This window comes from Astyanax mexicanus, chromosome 6 (genome assembly GCF_023375975.1).
Source record: "Astyanax mexicanus isolate ESR-SI-001 chromosome 6, AstMex3_surface, whole genome shotgun sequence".
NCBI classification, from domain to species: Eukaryota; Metazoa; Chordata; class Actinopteri; order Characiformes; family Acestrorhamphidae; genus Astyanax; species Astyanax mexicanus.
This window is the reverse complement of record NC_064413.1, coordinates 34,560,019-34,575,459: the sequence shown is the minus strand read 5'-3', so window position 1 is coordinate 34,575,459 and position 15,441 is coordinate 34,560,019. Positions and strand designations below refer to the sequence as shown.

Here is a 15,441-nt window from a genome sequence, read left to right as displayed (position 1 = left end):
TCTCTCGCGCTCTCTCTCTCTCTCGCGCGCGCGCGCTGAGCTCCTTTTTCATGCTCCGCTACGCTCAGCCCTCTCGCCGGTTGTAACGTGATGACGCGCGCTGGAGAAGCGCAGCTCGCACGTGATTGGTCCAGGCCAGGAGAAGGGATTCACTTCAGCTGGAGCTCAGCAGCTCATTGAGAGCATGCTCAGGCTCTGCTGAAGCTCTGCTGAGGTGGATGGAGGACTTCAACCCAGGAGCCCTTCACTCTCACAGACACACACAGAGATTCTTTCTGACACAGCTTCTTCATAGGCTACGTGGCACACAGACCCTGAATGGGGTGGTCTTTAACCCATAAGAGCCCAGAAACCTTTCTGAACATTGATACCAGATTCAAAAACTGAATCATATCAATTCAGTGAGCAGCTCATTCAGGTTTTTTCTAAGTGTGGGAACATGACTCTACATTTTAGGGCTGTACGATTCTGCAAAATTTGGTATCGATCCAATACCAAGTAAATACAGGTCCAGTGCTGCCGATACAGATACCAATACCGATATTTTTTACTACTACCATCTTTTTGTGTAGGGGAGAGAAATATATCATAATTTATTAAGTGAATGCATCATCAATATGCAAATTCAAATGAAAACTTGAATTTTCATGATTATTTAATAAAGTTTTCCTTTAATTCATCATGTTTTTGATGATAATAAAACACAGGACAAAGTTTTCAGGCAAATAAAAATACTTTTATTAGGTAACTCAGAAATGTTTATAGAAAAGTTAAAACTTAAATTTCCCTGTTGGGGTGGTATTCCTGCATTTACAATTAACAAGATCAATATTTTTCTAAAGTTCCTTTGACAGTAAACATAAAAGATATGTTCAGCCATATTCATATTTCAGGTGTAAGGCATAACTATATCTTTTTGTAGGTATAATATCTATTCTTCAGTTTTAGTGAAATAATTCCTTTAGTTTTTAGAAAAGAGGAGGGGCTAATTGAGCAGTGTTGTACAGCCAGTCGGTCACTCTGTTAATGTCTGGAGTTGTATCAAAGATAAACTGAAACTTAAGAATCGATTTCAACATGCAAGTATCAATAAATACCCAATACCAATGTTAGTAATCAATACTATCAGTATTTTAAATCGATCTGTCCACAACTAGTAAATATTATAAGTTTTAAATCAAGGATTCAAAGATTTAAGGAGACGTTATTGTCATTCATCACATCACATGTGGTACATGAGCTGGAACGAAATAGTATTCTTAGGGTCCATTTACACCCCACAGAACAATTGATAAAACTAGATAAATATAAAGATAAAATAAAATAAAATAGATATTAGGATAAACATGTCCAAAGTGCAAAGTTTGCTATAGCAGCATGGATAAGTGTGAATGAAGAGCAGTAACGTGATAAAGTGTCTTAAGCCCGAGCTGGATGGGCTTAGTTTCTCAGGGGGTTCTGGGGTATCTTTCCCATCTGGAATCACCATGTACGTGTTTTTCCTCAGACGTCCTCTGAGAAAATTACAGGTTGAATTATCTACTGTTTTTCGCCAAACTCGTGGTCCTCCGGTAATTTTAGTCTCATCCGGATCCACATCTCTGAGTTTCATCACCTCACGCTTATTAAAATAGCTATTTGTCCACTGCCGTACACCGTAATTACACTTTGGGTGTGCGTTTCCTGGGAGATCCATTTAAACACAACAGCGAGTGGAAATGGAGGAGCTACTGAACGGGAAGTCATGTGACCGAGAAAGCCAATAAACTCACTGGTCCTCCTGTTTTTTCAAATGCTGTCCGTATGTAAGAGTTTTATCACTGAGTCGTGTACAGCTAGCAAAACTATGTACATAGATATTAGGTAGATTCAGCATTAATTTAACAATAGGTTTTTATGTGATGTTATATGTATTGTTTGTATTATACTTTTTTTTAATCAAATATAAATTTCTTGTTTGTTTTTCTAATTTGTTATTATTATTATTATTATTATTATTATTATTATTATTATTATTATTATTATTATTATTATTTGGGGAGCACCTTTTACCTTAACATATTCAGTGTATAATAGCCCCAACCATTCAAAGTCTTTAAATGAATATAAATTTAATGTCAGAATGTAAACAGCTAAGGTAAAGTAATGATAAATTAAAATGGTTATTTAAAGGTTATTTGTTCATTATTAACATTAATAGATAATACAGCTATAACTCAATATTAATTTCAATCTGGGATGCTATGCTGTATACTATGAGTGAAAAAAACTTCTTATGAATGTATTTAGCTACTTTAATTTGCACCCATTGATGAATTTCTGACAAACACAACTTAGTCCCCGTTAAGAAGTATTGCCAATAGAATAAGACATTCTTACCGCTGAATGTAATCAAAATCTTACAGCAATGCTCCAACATTTGGTAGAAATCTTCCCTGGATAGAAGAGACAATCCCTCCAACAAAAGCAGGATATACTCTTTATTAATATCCTTGGTTTTAGAAGTAGCAGTGATTGATATTCAGTATGTGTTCCAGTCTTGCTGTCGATATACTGGGTATGTATGTGTGAGAGGGAAGAAACTGTCTGCAAGAACTCTCTTTCTCAGTGCTGTGTGCCATTTAAGCGGGTTCAGTTTGTTTTAAACACCCTGGAAATGCAGTTTGCCGCCACGATTAAACAGATTAAAGAGGCGAGATTAACAGGGATTAGTTATCGCCTCGGTCTGAGCCGATATAAAGATTTGGCAACCTAAAATATGCTGAATTATTCCCGTCAAAGTTTGAGACTTCCAAGATAATACAGCTTAACGATCCTTCCCTAATGATTCAAGGATCTTATTTAACAGCAAGTAGAGCTGATACAATATGTGCTGTAAAGCGAGGTTTCTGTGGAGGGTTTCATAGAGCTGTATAGCAGAGACTTGTTCTTTGTTCCATAAACTGAAACAGCACTGCTAGAGCTGCACAGCTACACACAATGAAACAGCTTTCCTTTCAAGGGCCAAACAAACCGTGACATACCGTTTTTCACTCTCCATTCGTGCTTGCTCAGAGTGCGCTCAACAAGCTCAGGGTACTCTGAGCACTCTGAGTGTTCAGGTACAGAGGCTGTCATTTTACTCTTGTCAATGACTGGGCATAGGCAACCCTATGGTTTGTGTCCTTTGGGTGTTTTTTTTTTCTCAATAATGAGGTTTCTCATGACAGCTGACAGGCCCATCTTACTCAAATGATAATTATTATTGTTGTTATTATTTTTTTTATTCTCCATATCCAGTAAAATGATACGTGAGATGAGGAATCTAACTAAAGATTTAAAGGCTCTAAATTAAGCAGAAGTATCAGCTATGCACAGTTACATACTTCTCACGCCCATCTACTGCCATGCACAATTTGTGTTGGAAATGTTCTAGCTGACCACAGGGAGGTGGACCGTTCATAGCTCAGTAGTGACATTGACGTGATGGTGGGCATTTCCCTGGTATGAATTTATCAGACACAGCAACATTGCTGAGGTTTTTACACACATCACTTTCACTGCTAAGTTGAGAGTAGCCAAATATATTCACCCAAAAGCAGCTGTGTGGTCAAAAACTGACCTCTGATGAATACTTCGAGAATGTACATATCAGCACATGGGCTACACTCACTAATTGTACAGCCACTTGTTGATGTTAAACTTGGTGGGGGATCTTTTTAATATTCAAATAAGCTACTTCTTCACAACCAGTATAATGGAATAGAGAACAACAATATTTTTTGTTTTACTTTGCAACTGTGTTTGCAGATGGTTCATGGGTTCCATGTTATTAGTTATGGTTTTAAAGTCCTGGCTTTTCAAACTAAAAACAGAAGAGGATGGCCAAATGGTTACACATAGGCCGTGTCGTACTGTTCCGGCCACTGCGAACCCATTAGACTGGCTATGGTTCTTTTTCCATTTGTTGTGTTGCTAAAACGGGACGAGTAAGTGTACAGTGTGATATAATAATTATGGGACATATGGCTGTCAGATATCACACTCCCACCCTAAGCTCACAGACTTGCACAGACAGCATGCTAACTTACAAAACGAAGCATATTTTATAAATGCAAAATTTAAAGCAAGCAGACTACACCCTGATAATGCTAATCAAAGCTACCCTTGTAAAAAAAAAAGAAAAGTGTATTAATTATATAGTTTAATATAAATATACTTAACATGGAAAAGTACATACTAAATACTATATATTAAAATAGATACTTAAATACATACTAAACGTACTATTTTACTAATAGTTTTTTTAAGTATATTTTAGTTGTAATTTAACAACGTAAAAGTATTAAATTGTGCTTTTGTGTGCTTTTTTTGTAAAAACTTATGCGAACTTAGGTAGATTTAAGTATGTGTTTTGTAAACACGTTTTTTAATACACTTGAAGTGTATTGTAAATGTACTACTTTGCATACTGATGCACATATTGTGTACACCTTAAAAAACTACACTAAAATGCACTTTAAACTGTATTTATAGCCACTACATATTTTTTCTATCAACACATCATATTATTTAAAGCATTGCTTAAAAATACATTTTATGGAAATACAGAGAAAATATCTAAAATTTAAAAATGCACTTTTAGTATTCTTTTCCTAATTTAAACATACCCTTAAGTATACTTTCTTTTCAGAAGGGTAGTGTTTCCTCTACATTCCAAAATATGGTCTCCACCTTTTTCTGTGCTGAAAATATAAAGTCCACGGATCTTGCAGCATTAAGCTGAGGTAAATTTTGATTCAATTAGCAGATCTGTACAGTATTAAGCCCTCCCACTGCATAGATTTGTGACCCCAAATACAGATAGCTAACCATACTAAGGAAACCAAACTCATCTGGATTTGTTAGCGCTTCGTGCCGAATTACATCTGTATGGAAAATCCACCTCAGAATACCGCAGTGTTTTTGCCCTGCAGTGTAAAAGAAGGTGATGATTTTTGGGAGTGAATAACAGTAAGTAGTTGAGGATATTTAGCTATTTTAATAATATGTTTTGTAATACAGTGTCATTAACAACAAGCTTTTCGTCTAAAAAGGCAGCAAGTCAACAGATAGTTGTTTATCTTTGTGGCATCTACTAAGCTTTGAGTTTACAAAAAAAAAATATATATATATATATATATATATATATATATATATATATATATTATCTTTAGTATTAGTGCCAGTAACATTATGTTAAGTGTTCCTTTTTATTCCAGTTCCTTTATAACCAGTGAACCAGTCTTCTTTCATAATGTCTCTGTTCTCAGTGATATATACTGTAATTTGTCCCTTCCAATGTCCAGCTCTCTCCTATGTCCTTGCATCTACTAGGTAGATGTTTCTGATAAATAATGAATGGCTCTGGCTCTGCATATGTGAATGATATGTAGAGCTTCCATAGGCCACCAAATGCTATGTTGACATATTATATTTCAATCTACAGCAAAAATGCACATGGTGCAGGAAAGATTCAAGACCTTTATGGACAAACCTTTTTTTTTATATATAAAATGTCTTTTTATAGATATGATTCCAGCATAAATGATGCCTTTCACTGGAATACAATGGAAGATTCCTTCACGAGATGTCTTTTAAGGATAAGGCCGACAAAAAGCACAATACACTGAGACATTCCATGAGTGACATAAGTTACCACAATCCAAATCCACAAAACACGTCCATATACAAGCATGAATTCTTTCCCCTGTCTCCACCCAGCACACCCACTTTTTGGGCACACTCAGATGTTACACAATACACCCACTGAAACTTCAACATGTGTGGTGCCATTTATTGTAGAGTTACAGTTGTGTTGTTGCAGATGCTAAACATAGTGCTCGTGTGAGGTGTTGTTGATGAGTCATGTGCAGCAGACCTGGTGTTTCACAAACACATAGTCTCCTGGTATTTTGGTACCAAGGTTCTGCACACCACGATCTGCATTGCGCACCTAATGACATTTCCAATGAAGCAATAGCCAGGAGCTGGTCTGCAGAGTGCTGCCACTCAGAAATGGCATTCGTATCATGGTTCAGGCAGAACGGGCACTGGAGAAGGACAGTAGGAACACAAGAAAATCAAAGGTCAGTAAGAGTCAGAAGGCAGAGAAGACTATATGTCCAACAGTTCACTTAATATCAGAGACTGAGAGAAAGGAAAGCGAGAAAAATGGCTTGTAAAATGATTGCCACTCCCCCAAAGCTATGAGGAGTGAGCTTCAGAAAGTGGGCGGGGCATAATCTCAGCAGACGCTGCTGTGGCGTGCATGTGTGATCATCTGAGCACCACTAGACAGGGTGCTTCACACAATCCATACCAGACATTCCAGAGGCAGGAGGGTTGGCTTTTGGTGCCGATCCCAGAACAGTGTGTCACACTCAGCAGACCACTATAGCCACTAACACACCACTCAGAGCAGGGCAGTGCTAGTGTGTACACAGAGAGACAAAAATGGATCATGGAATTTCATTCATGTCTCATCATTAAGACTTTTCCAACAACAACAACATATATACTCCGGCACCCACGTGAGAATTTAATCAAATAGTTAAAATCTAAACAAATCCAGCCTAATAATCAGTGTAAATCATTAAATTAATTGACAGGCTTAACCCTTTAACTTCTACCCACCTTTTAGATAGAGCAGAATTAAGTCAGTGTATCTTAATAAAGAAGGTGTTGAACTCAACCCAACCAGATTTGTGCCATCTCTACCCGTCAGCAGATGTATGTCAGGGTTAAATCACTCGCATATCTTTTTTTACAAAAAACATGTCTCTTTATGGACCCAGAATGGGTGCTTCTATGGCCAAAGAACCATTTATAGCAGCTGTATTTTTGTATTTTATTAAAAGTGTAAGGCATATGCAGCATTATATAATATTCCTCCATATAGAGGTGTCAGCTCATTAGTTATATTTGCCAAGTACCTCACTTGACTCATTATCTGACTGTAGCCCATCTGTCAACCACTCTGCCTACAGTGTGAACTTACACTGACATGCCAAAAGTCATTGCATAGCAGTATGCAACTAAATCATGAAGTGTTACCTCAGGGCACGGCTTGAGTTTTGGAATGCCCATATTCCATTTTCAAAATTGTGGGCATTTACTATTCCTCAGTCCACAGTTTCATGTGTACCAGGAAAATGCCATGTCATAGAAGACATAACCACCCACAACGGACAGCACAGTGGGTGGTAATGATTGTGATTGATGGAATCAGCACGACAAATTACATATAAGTTCCAATCTTTGAACCTTGGGTACTAGATGATGGTCCAGTAATGGTGGAGGAGGTCATGATAATGTACTTACTACTAAAAAGACAAAAAAGGCAGCAATGTAAACAGGGGTATCAACCTAAAGAAAAAACTAGTACAAGATTCTTCTTTGTTTTGTCTGTATGACAGTGGCTGTTTAACTTTAAACTATTAACTACACTGCCCTGATGATTTCCTGTGGTACCACTCTGTTCCAGCCATATCTGTTTCATGTTAGAGAATGTGCCCAAATATGAACAAGCCTAACACAGAGTACAGACGGGAGGCATCGTTCATTTCAGTGTTTTAACCAAGCATGTATAAACCTTCAGGTGTTGTACTTGTTTATCTTCTTTGTGCTTTTGAAGAAGTCCTTTGCAGACTGAAAAGCATATGATCATCATATTGTTTCATTTGTATTCCTTTTTTATGAAAACGTTTGTTCTTCTCTGATCTCCTAAAAACTATCAAAATCGTTTTTTTGGGGGGTAACAAAAACATCAAATTAAAAAAAAAATTGCCTGAAGAGGTGCACCTCATCGGTTGGCTATTTCAATCAGCTGCATACTAATAATTCCAGCAACTATACCAGAAAACTACGCTAATATCACTCATTTGGAGCATTGGTCTTTTAAAATATCCTAATGAGGTTCATTCCCAATAATAAATGGCAATGACAAAGGCACAGCTCCAAGTATCAGGAATGTTCCAGAGAGTAGGTGAAACCCGATTTCACCCCTTCATGGCATCGGCCCAGATTGGCCTGTCTTTAATACTTCCTGCCTCTGGCAAAAGTCATCTTATCATGCCAGAGATCTTGGCGCTGATTCCTCCCGAAAATGCACAGAATGTTCAGAGATGCAAGGCTGTCAGAGGAAGGCCCGGGGGCTTCAATTAAGACAGGGCTGCGAGTTTGAAAATAACTAAGAGTGCAGGTAACAGCGCTCTTTCACACATAGGAGACGCTGACAGAGTTTCGACTAATGTGATCTGACACACACCTCTAATCCCATTCACAAATGAAACACTAGCACATCGCTGAATCCCCTAAGGGAGAGAGAAATAGGGAGTGACACTGTCTCCTGCCCAGTGGTGCCGCAGAATCCTGCATTACCTTTGAGAGTCCTGCTATAATATTCATTTTTAGCCTGACAACATTACGACAAAGGACATAACCTGAACACACAGCAGCGGAAAATGTGTTCTCCAGAGGGATCTGTTGAACTAAACTCCTGCCCTCTCATAACCGCAGTCAGGACAACTTAAGACATGTAATATGTGCAGCAGACTTCAAATGACAGTGATAATGTCACAGGGGTACAGAGGAAAAAAAACGACTAGGGCAATGACTATGAAGGCTAGAACAATGAATAACAGACTCAGGAGGAAATGCAGTTTTGTTGAAGGTGCATTATTAGTTGATTTATCCTTCATTTTCTTATTAACTTCAAAGAATTAAAAAAATATGTAAGAAAAATCCTTTAAATAATCATTACTTTATGGCATCAGCATAGGTGCATTAGGTCCTGAGAAAACAACCATGAAAAAACAGCTCATCGGGAGCTTTCTTTATTTAAGTATATTTAAGTATATTTCACCAGGCAAGTCATTAAGAACACATTTTCTTATTTACAATAACAACCTGGCAGCCTGGTCTGATAACGTGCTTCATTTCATGTTCTTCACTCCTGTCCACAAAAATCCTGTAATGGTTAAATCTTCCCTACCAGCACAATCCTAAAAGTTTTCAATGCTATTCAAACATAGTGAATAGCTGAACTTCCTCACTCTGAACCCACTCCATAAATTTAAGAGATGTGGCAGCTTGTTTAGTCATGTTGACAGATCAAGTCATTTTGTGTGATTTTCAGTCAACAAAGAAGAATCCGATCCCTTTAACCACATCCAAAACAGATGATGAGCAGAGTTGGGCAGGATACTCTCAAAACAGTACAAGGTACCGGTAAATATTGTCAGTATAAGGGCAGGTTCACAAACTCTGATTAAGCCTGGTCTTGGACTACACCGCATTTTGAATGGAGATATTCCAGGGAAGGGAAAATATAGTCTAAAATACTTTTCCAACAGGGACTAGACAAGTAGTCTATGTGCATTTGCACATCTGTGTCAGACGATAAATGCATTTATTGGCATTTGGGCACCTACTTGTATTCAAAATATATTTCTAGGAGGAACATGAGGAACCTGTTGTTATGCAACATCAAGTATTTTGCTGCTTGATAAAATTTGAAATATTTGGAATATTACAATTTTAATGGTGAGATTATAACTGCCCAGTATCTTTTAGTTTTTTTTACTTCAATCTTGAATACAAGTGGTGTATTATTAATATCATAATGTTATAAAAGGTTATCTAAAACAAAAAAAATAGCTTCTATGCTAGCCATATTTGCACTTAACAATGCAATATAAATGTGTCAAGTACTGCAGTGTCTAATGTTTATACACGTTTTTTTGTCTATAGTTGTTTTGTCTAGAGTTTATATTTTTGCACTTTAAAGAAAGAAATTGCACTTCAATTTTGTTGTTTTATATAATGACAATAAAGACATTCATTCATTTATTCAAAAAAACATACACCACTAAAAACACTCAATGACCATCTACTGAAAAAATCAGCTCAACACACTAAAGTCTTTGTTTTAATGCAGAATGCTTGACTAACAAAACTCAGCAAACACAGCAAGAAATTTTCATTTCATTTTCATTCATTTCAACAGGAGGGAATATCAAATGCTTTATCTGTGCAAACATGAACACTCCATTCCCAAAACAAAAATTAATGGTAAATTCTCTCATACATTTTAAATAGTGTGATCCCAGTTGGAGCACTGGAAGAGTAATGGCCTCATCTCTAGCTGCCATCGCTGGTGTCAGCTCTCATGAGTTAATAGAGGAGATGAGAGCGCACAGGAAAAAAATATCTGCACTTTTCTGACAGGGAAGAAAGGAGAGCTTTCACAGGTCCATGTATCATTAAGCAATTGAGAAAGCTAATTAGAGCTAGTGGTGGTGGGGGTGGAGATCTCGCACCTAATTATTGCCATAGCAACTGCATCTCTCATACATGAGGTGTACAAGGGAGCACTGCTCCGTTCTGGAAAAGAAGAGGATTGAAACAGAGCAAGAGAGCCACCTAGTGCAGCAAAACTGTAATACAGTAACAGCGCAGGGTTACTGAAGAAAGCTCAATCTTCGAAGGCAAATCAGATAATTTGGGCATAATTGCTTATTAAACTGATGCAAAGCTAACTGAATTAAGAATTGTCTATTTAGAAAAGAAGAACAAATGCAAATACTATTTTATCCTCTTATATCTACTACTGCCAAGACTTTATACTATGTTTTATTCCAGAAATGTACACATTTTCCATAATTCCAATTCTAATGTGTTTTTTTTTAAAAGAACGTGTAAATACATTTTAATTTATTTACATTATTATTATGAGTGTTATAATAAAATAAAATTATATTGTTTATCACAATTATGTCTGGCATAAAATATTCTTGAAAAATTGGTTATCGTGCCAGGCCTAATAGAACTATTTCAATATGATGATCTAGTTAGGACAAAGACAATTTAAACAATGTGTAAAGTATTACATTGCAAATGAAAAGCCACTTTCAACAAAACACTACGTTTATTACACAATATTTTTTTTTTTGTTTGAGGTTTTACAGTTTTCAGCTTAGGGTGGGAAGCAAAGTCTCTGTTACTTTGAATAGCTGTCAAGTTTGGCAATTCACATCTAGTCCCTTGCATCCATGAAAAAAAAAAAACAACAACTCTTGTTTGGTTGATTAATTTATGACAGCTCACAGCATCTACATGAGCCTTTTTGGGTCAATCTTCTCCAGGTGTACGAGGGGCTTAAGCTGCTCTGCAAAGCTGCGCATGTCTTCAGACACTGTGTCCTGTCCAGCAGGTGCCAAAACACTAAGTTCCACTAGATAGGACAGAGACAGCGGTTCAGTGTTGTCCGTGTTGCCCGGCACAAGCACCCGAGAAAGTTTGCTAACGACCACTTTGAGCACACCTTTTCGGAAAATATGCCCTTTAGCCACAAACTCATGGTCCATGCGAAAGCCCATTTCGTTGAGGAAGTCTGGCAGGCTGTGAGACGCTGAAACGTCCACACAGTTCCGAACGAGGGCGTGGCGACTCTTATCGCCCACCTCTGGCTGGCCAAGGTAACGCAGGTGCCAGGGAGCAGTGGGGTGAGCAAGAGAGCGCCTTGCCCGGAGAATGAAAGGGTTTCCCTGCTGACCTTTAAGAAGGTAAACTAGTTCATGATCAGCAAAGCTCTCTGGTTCCATGTTGTCACACAGACCTCTTAGACGATGGAGGAGACTGTCTAAGGACTGGTCCAGCACACTGCCTATGGAGTGCAGAATACAGTATTAATTTCAGAAATACAGTAATACTACAGATAAAGTAATAATAAAGTAATACTACAGATCATCAAAACAGTGTTGACCAAGTCAAATGATGCTGATAATTCTTTTTAAAAAATATTTAATTGTTCTATACTTTTGTTTGTTTTTGTATGTTGTACTTGTTCTTGGGGAAAAAAGGAAAAGGAAAAGATATTCACAAAAAAAAAACAATTCCAATATCGCTAAAATTTAAAGATTCAAACCAGTCCTAAATATATAGAGCGCATTAATAGTATTGTAACACGTTAGATCATTACCTTTGGTTTCAACCTCAATTAGGGATTGGCCATATCATACTCTATGCAATAATACTGGCAAATCAAATACAATAATTTTGTTGCAACAGTGTTTTTTTAATAATTTATTTTATTATCCAAATATTTTGTCACATCGCCAAAAATATTGTTTTCACAAAAATACTTTTAGGGCCCCATTGCCCACCTCTACAAATATGTAAATGGAATTACATGTAATCATCAAAATAACCTGCCTGGAATGAAAAAGGTAAATGCAAAATATTCTACAATAATTGTACAAATCTAGTTTTAAGCTGGTTGCAGCTGTTCATTTCAACACAGCCCTGTTCCATCCCTTCCCAGTTATGCTAAAGATCACATGTGTACATCTATCCGTTTTGTAGTTAAAGTGTATTTGTAAATGAAAATCTGAGTTTAGAAAGAAAGTTAAACTTCAGAAAAAGTTAGAACTAAACACTAGATGGCGGCGTGGGTACAGGTATCGAAGCTTCATAACGATACAACTGGTTTAACCCGGTTGTTGATAATCATTTGGAATCATTGTAATGACCATGCCTCGCTGAAACAGCGGAGAAACGGGATCGACAGCTGAAAACAGACAGTATCTTACCCTGCAGTAAATACTCCATCATGTTTATCGTGCCCCCGGTAACGGGCATCACGGTGACCGGCGGGGCTTCCATCACTCACCCGGGGAGTTACAGTTACCTTCAACTTCTGTAAAAAAAATTAAACACAGCATTAAATCAACGTAGGTTAAATTAGCTAGTTAAGTAGATAAAAGAGTGCTAGACCCGAAAGTAGTTAGGTTACAGGTTAGTAATCAAAGGCTGTTTGTTAGCTTGAGCAAACAATAAAATGAAAGGTGTCTGAAAAATTGGTTTTCACATTTTTTGGGGGTTTTACACACAAATATATAGCTTAAAACAATATAGTAAGTATATGTAGCGTGGTCAGTGTCAGCCAATGGATAATCAATAATAATCTATCTATCTATCTATCTATCTATCTATATATATATAAAAAAAATAAGAGACCACTTCAGTTTCTGAATAAGTGTCTCTGATTTTTCTATTTATAGGTAGTTTATTCTATAAACTACGGACAACATTTCTCCCAAATTCAAAATAACAATACTGTCATGTAGAGCATTTATGTGCAGAAAATGAGAAATGGCTGAAACAACAAAAAAAGATGCAGAATTTCCAGAACTCAAATAATGCAAAGAAAACAAGTTCATATTCATAAAGTTTTAAGAGTTCAGAAATCAAAATTTGTTGGAATAACCCTGTTTTTTAATCACAGCTTTCAAGCACCTTGGCATGATCTCCACCAGTCTTACACACTGCTTTTGGATAACTTTATGCCACTCCTCCTGCAAAATTCAAGCAGTTTAGCTTGGTTTGATGACTTGTGATCATCCATCTTCCACTTGATTATATTCCAGAGGTTTTCAATTTGGTAAAATAATAATAATAAAAAAAACTTTTTAAGTGGTCTCTTATTTTTTTTCCAGAGCTGTATATATACGGTGACTGGCGGGGCTCCCATTACTCAAACAGCTAGTTAACTACTACTTCTGTGAAAAATTAAAAACATCATTAAGTACAGCATTAAATAAACGTAGGTTAGCTGGTTAACTAGATAAAAGAGTGATAGATAAATATTAAGTGACCCTAAAGTAGCTAGGTTACAGGTTAGTAATCAAAGGCTGTTTGTGGTCACGATGAGCTAGTTAGCGTTAGCTCGTTAACTCTAGTTAAGTTATTAATATACTACCCTTAAATAAACCAGGAACAAATGTAACATTTAAACTAGCAGTTAAATACTTTTTATTTTGGTAAATTAGTGTTTTAAAAGGTCCTGGTGTGCCTGTCTCTGTGTGTGTGTTACTCAAATGTTACAGCACAGTGGCGCCACTGCACTGGAGGTGTGTGTGAGAAAGACGAGGCCTAAACGAAACAAGTAAATAATTCAGAAAGATAGACAAATACTACAAACCCAGCTCTGAATATAACACATACCGGCTCTGTGTAAAGAGGAAAGCGTGAAATATTCAGCCTATAACGTCTTAACCGTCAGTTATCTGACTGACCGGCTGTGTAACACTGCTGTCTGTGCACTCTGTTGTCGCTTAGCCTGCTAGCGCTTTCATTGTCAGGGTTGCCAGGTCCACCATAAATACTCAAAGTCAGTCTAAATCCCGGCCTTCAGAAGCTTAACCTAGCCCAAAATATTAAATATTTCTGTCTTACATTCGACGCAAATGGCAAAACAACTACGACTTAGTATTTTATATTTATAATATATTTATTATCAGTATTGCTATTTACCTTAAAGTCATTAATATTGTATTTTTGTATTGTATTTTTTTTGTATTATTGTGTTTTATTAGTTCTTTCATAACAGTTTTATATCCCAGACAAGAACATTTAATAGTAACATAATTAGCAAAAAAAAAAAAACTTGACTTACTCATTTATGTTTCTTTCCCATCCTGAACTCCCTTCTATCCTCTTTAACCTTTTTTTCATCGCGGGGTGATTTCTGGTTAGATTGTGTGTTTTTTTTTCTTTTTTGTGACTTTTTTGGCGAGCGCGGTAATTTTTAAAAAGTAGCCCAAACAATGCACCCCGCCACCCCTAAATTTTCATCCGCGAGTGGATTTTGAAACAAGCCCAATTTGGCTGAAAAACCGCGAAACTGGCAACTCTGTTCGTTGTAGAGGTACAGGCTTTGCGCATGCGCGTACATTTGGGTTGCCAAATTTGTAAAAACAGCACAACACAATGTCCTCAAACGTGTAAACTTTTACAATATATATATATATTAAATGTTGTATTAGTTCAATATAATTGTAATGTACAGGAAAATAGCAAATTAATCAATCTTAACAAAAAACGAAAAAAAAAAAACAAAAAAAAAACAAAGAAAGCAACCAATACAGAAGAAAATGAAGAAGAAATGTTACATATGAAGAAGTGACATTTTTAAGTCCATAAGCAAATTTTATGTTGCGCCATATTAAATTTCAGGAATTATCATATAAACCTTGGTGTTTTACTTTATATTGTGTGTGTGTTTGCATGCATGTGTGTTAGACCAGTACAATCAGTAGAGCACCAAGACATTTATATGTGTATGTCTGTGCGTGTGTGAGTGAGCTTGTCTGTTGTTTTCTTTTCTTCACGTGATAATCTTATTCAAGGAGACTTTATTGTCATTCACATCACATGTGGTACAGGTGGAATAAAATTAATAAACTCACGGTCCAATTCCACCAAAAAGGAGCAATTGTTAAGTAAATATAAATAATAAAATATAAAGATAAAAAAATATATATATAAAAAAATGAAAATATAAAGATAAATACACAAAATATAAAGGAGAGTTGGAGAGTAGCAGCAATATGATTTGTCAGTGCAGTTCTGGAATTAAGC

General features: G+C 36.5%; 1 protein-coding gene across 2 annotated transcripts; it reads right to left on the bottom strand.

Moving 5' to 3' along the window:
• Positions 1-9,936: 9,936 nt before the first annotated feature.
• med18 (mediator of RNA polymerase II transcription, subunit 18 homolog (yeast)) lies at positions 9,937-14,585 on the bottom strand. 2 transcript variants are annotated; one of them, XM_022673734.2, is made up of 3 exons: positions 14,477-14,585; positions 12,612-12,718; positions 9,937-11,686 (listed from the first exon to the last, which is right to left on the bottom strand). In XM_022673734.2, exons 2-3 carry the CDS (start codon positions 12,682-12,684, stop codon positions 11,133-11,135), a joined length of 627 nt encoding a protein of 208 aa, XP_022529455.1. In that variant the 5' UTR covers positions 12,685-12,718; positions 14,477-14,585; the 3' UTR covers positions 9,937-11,132. The 2 variants fall into 2 exon arrangements, with proteins under 2 accessions (XP_022529455.1, XP_007249658.1); XM_007249596.4 differs by lacking the exon at positions 14,477-14,585 and adding an exon at positions 14,026-14,159.
• Positions 14,586-15,441: the final 856 nt, after the last annotated feature.

Coding starts and splice junctions, on each gene's coding strand:
- med18 (XM_022673734.2), bottom strand. CDS start 12,684: ATGGAAGCCCCGCCGGTCACCGTGATGCCCGTTACCGGGGGCACGATA. Junction 11,687..12,611: donor GATGGAGTATTTACTGCAGG/GTAAGATACTGT, acceptor TGCACTCCATAG/GCAGTGTGCTGGACCAGTCC.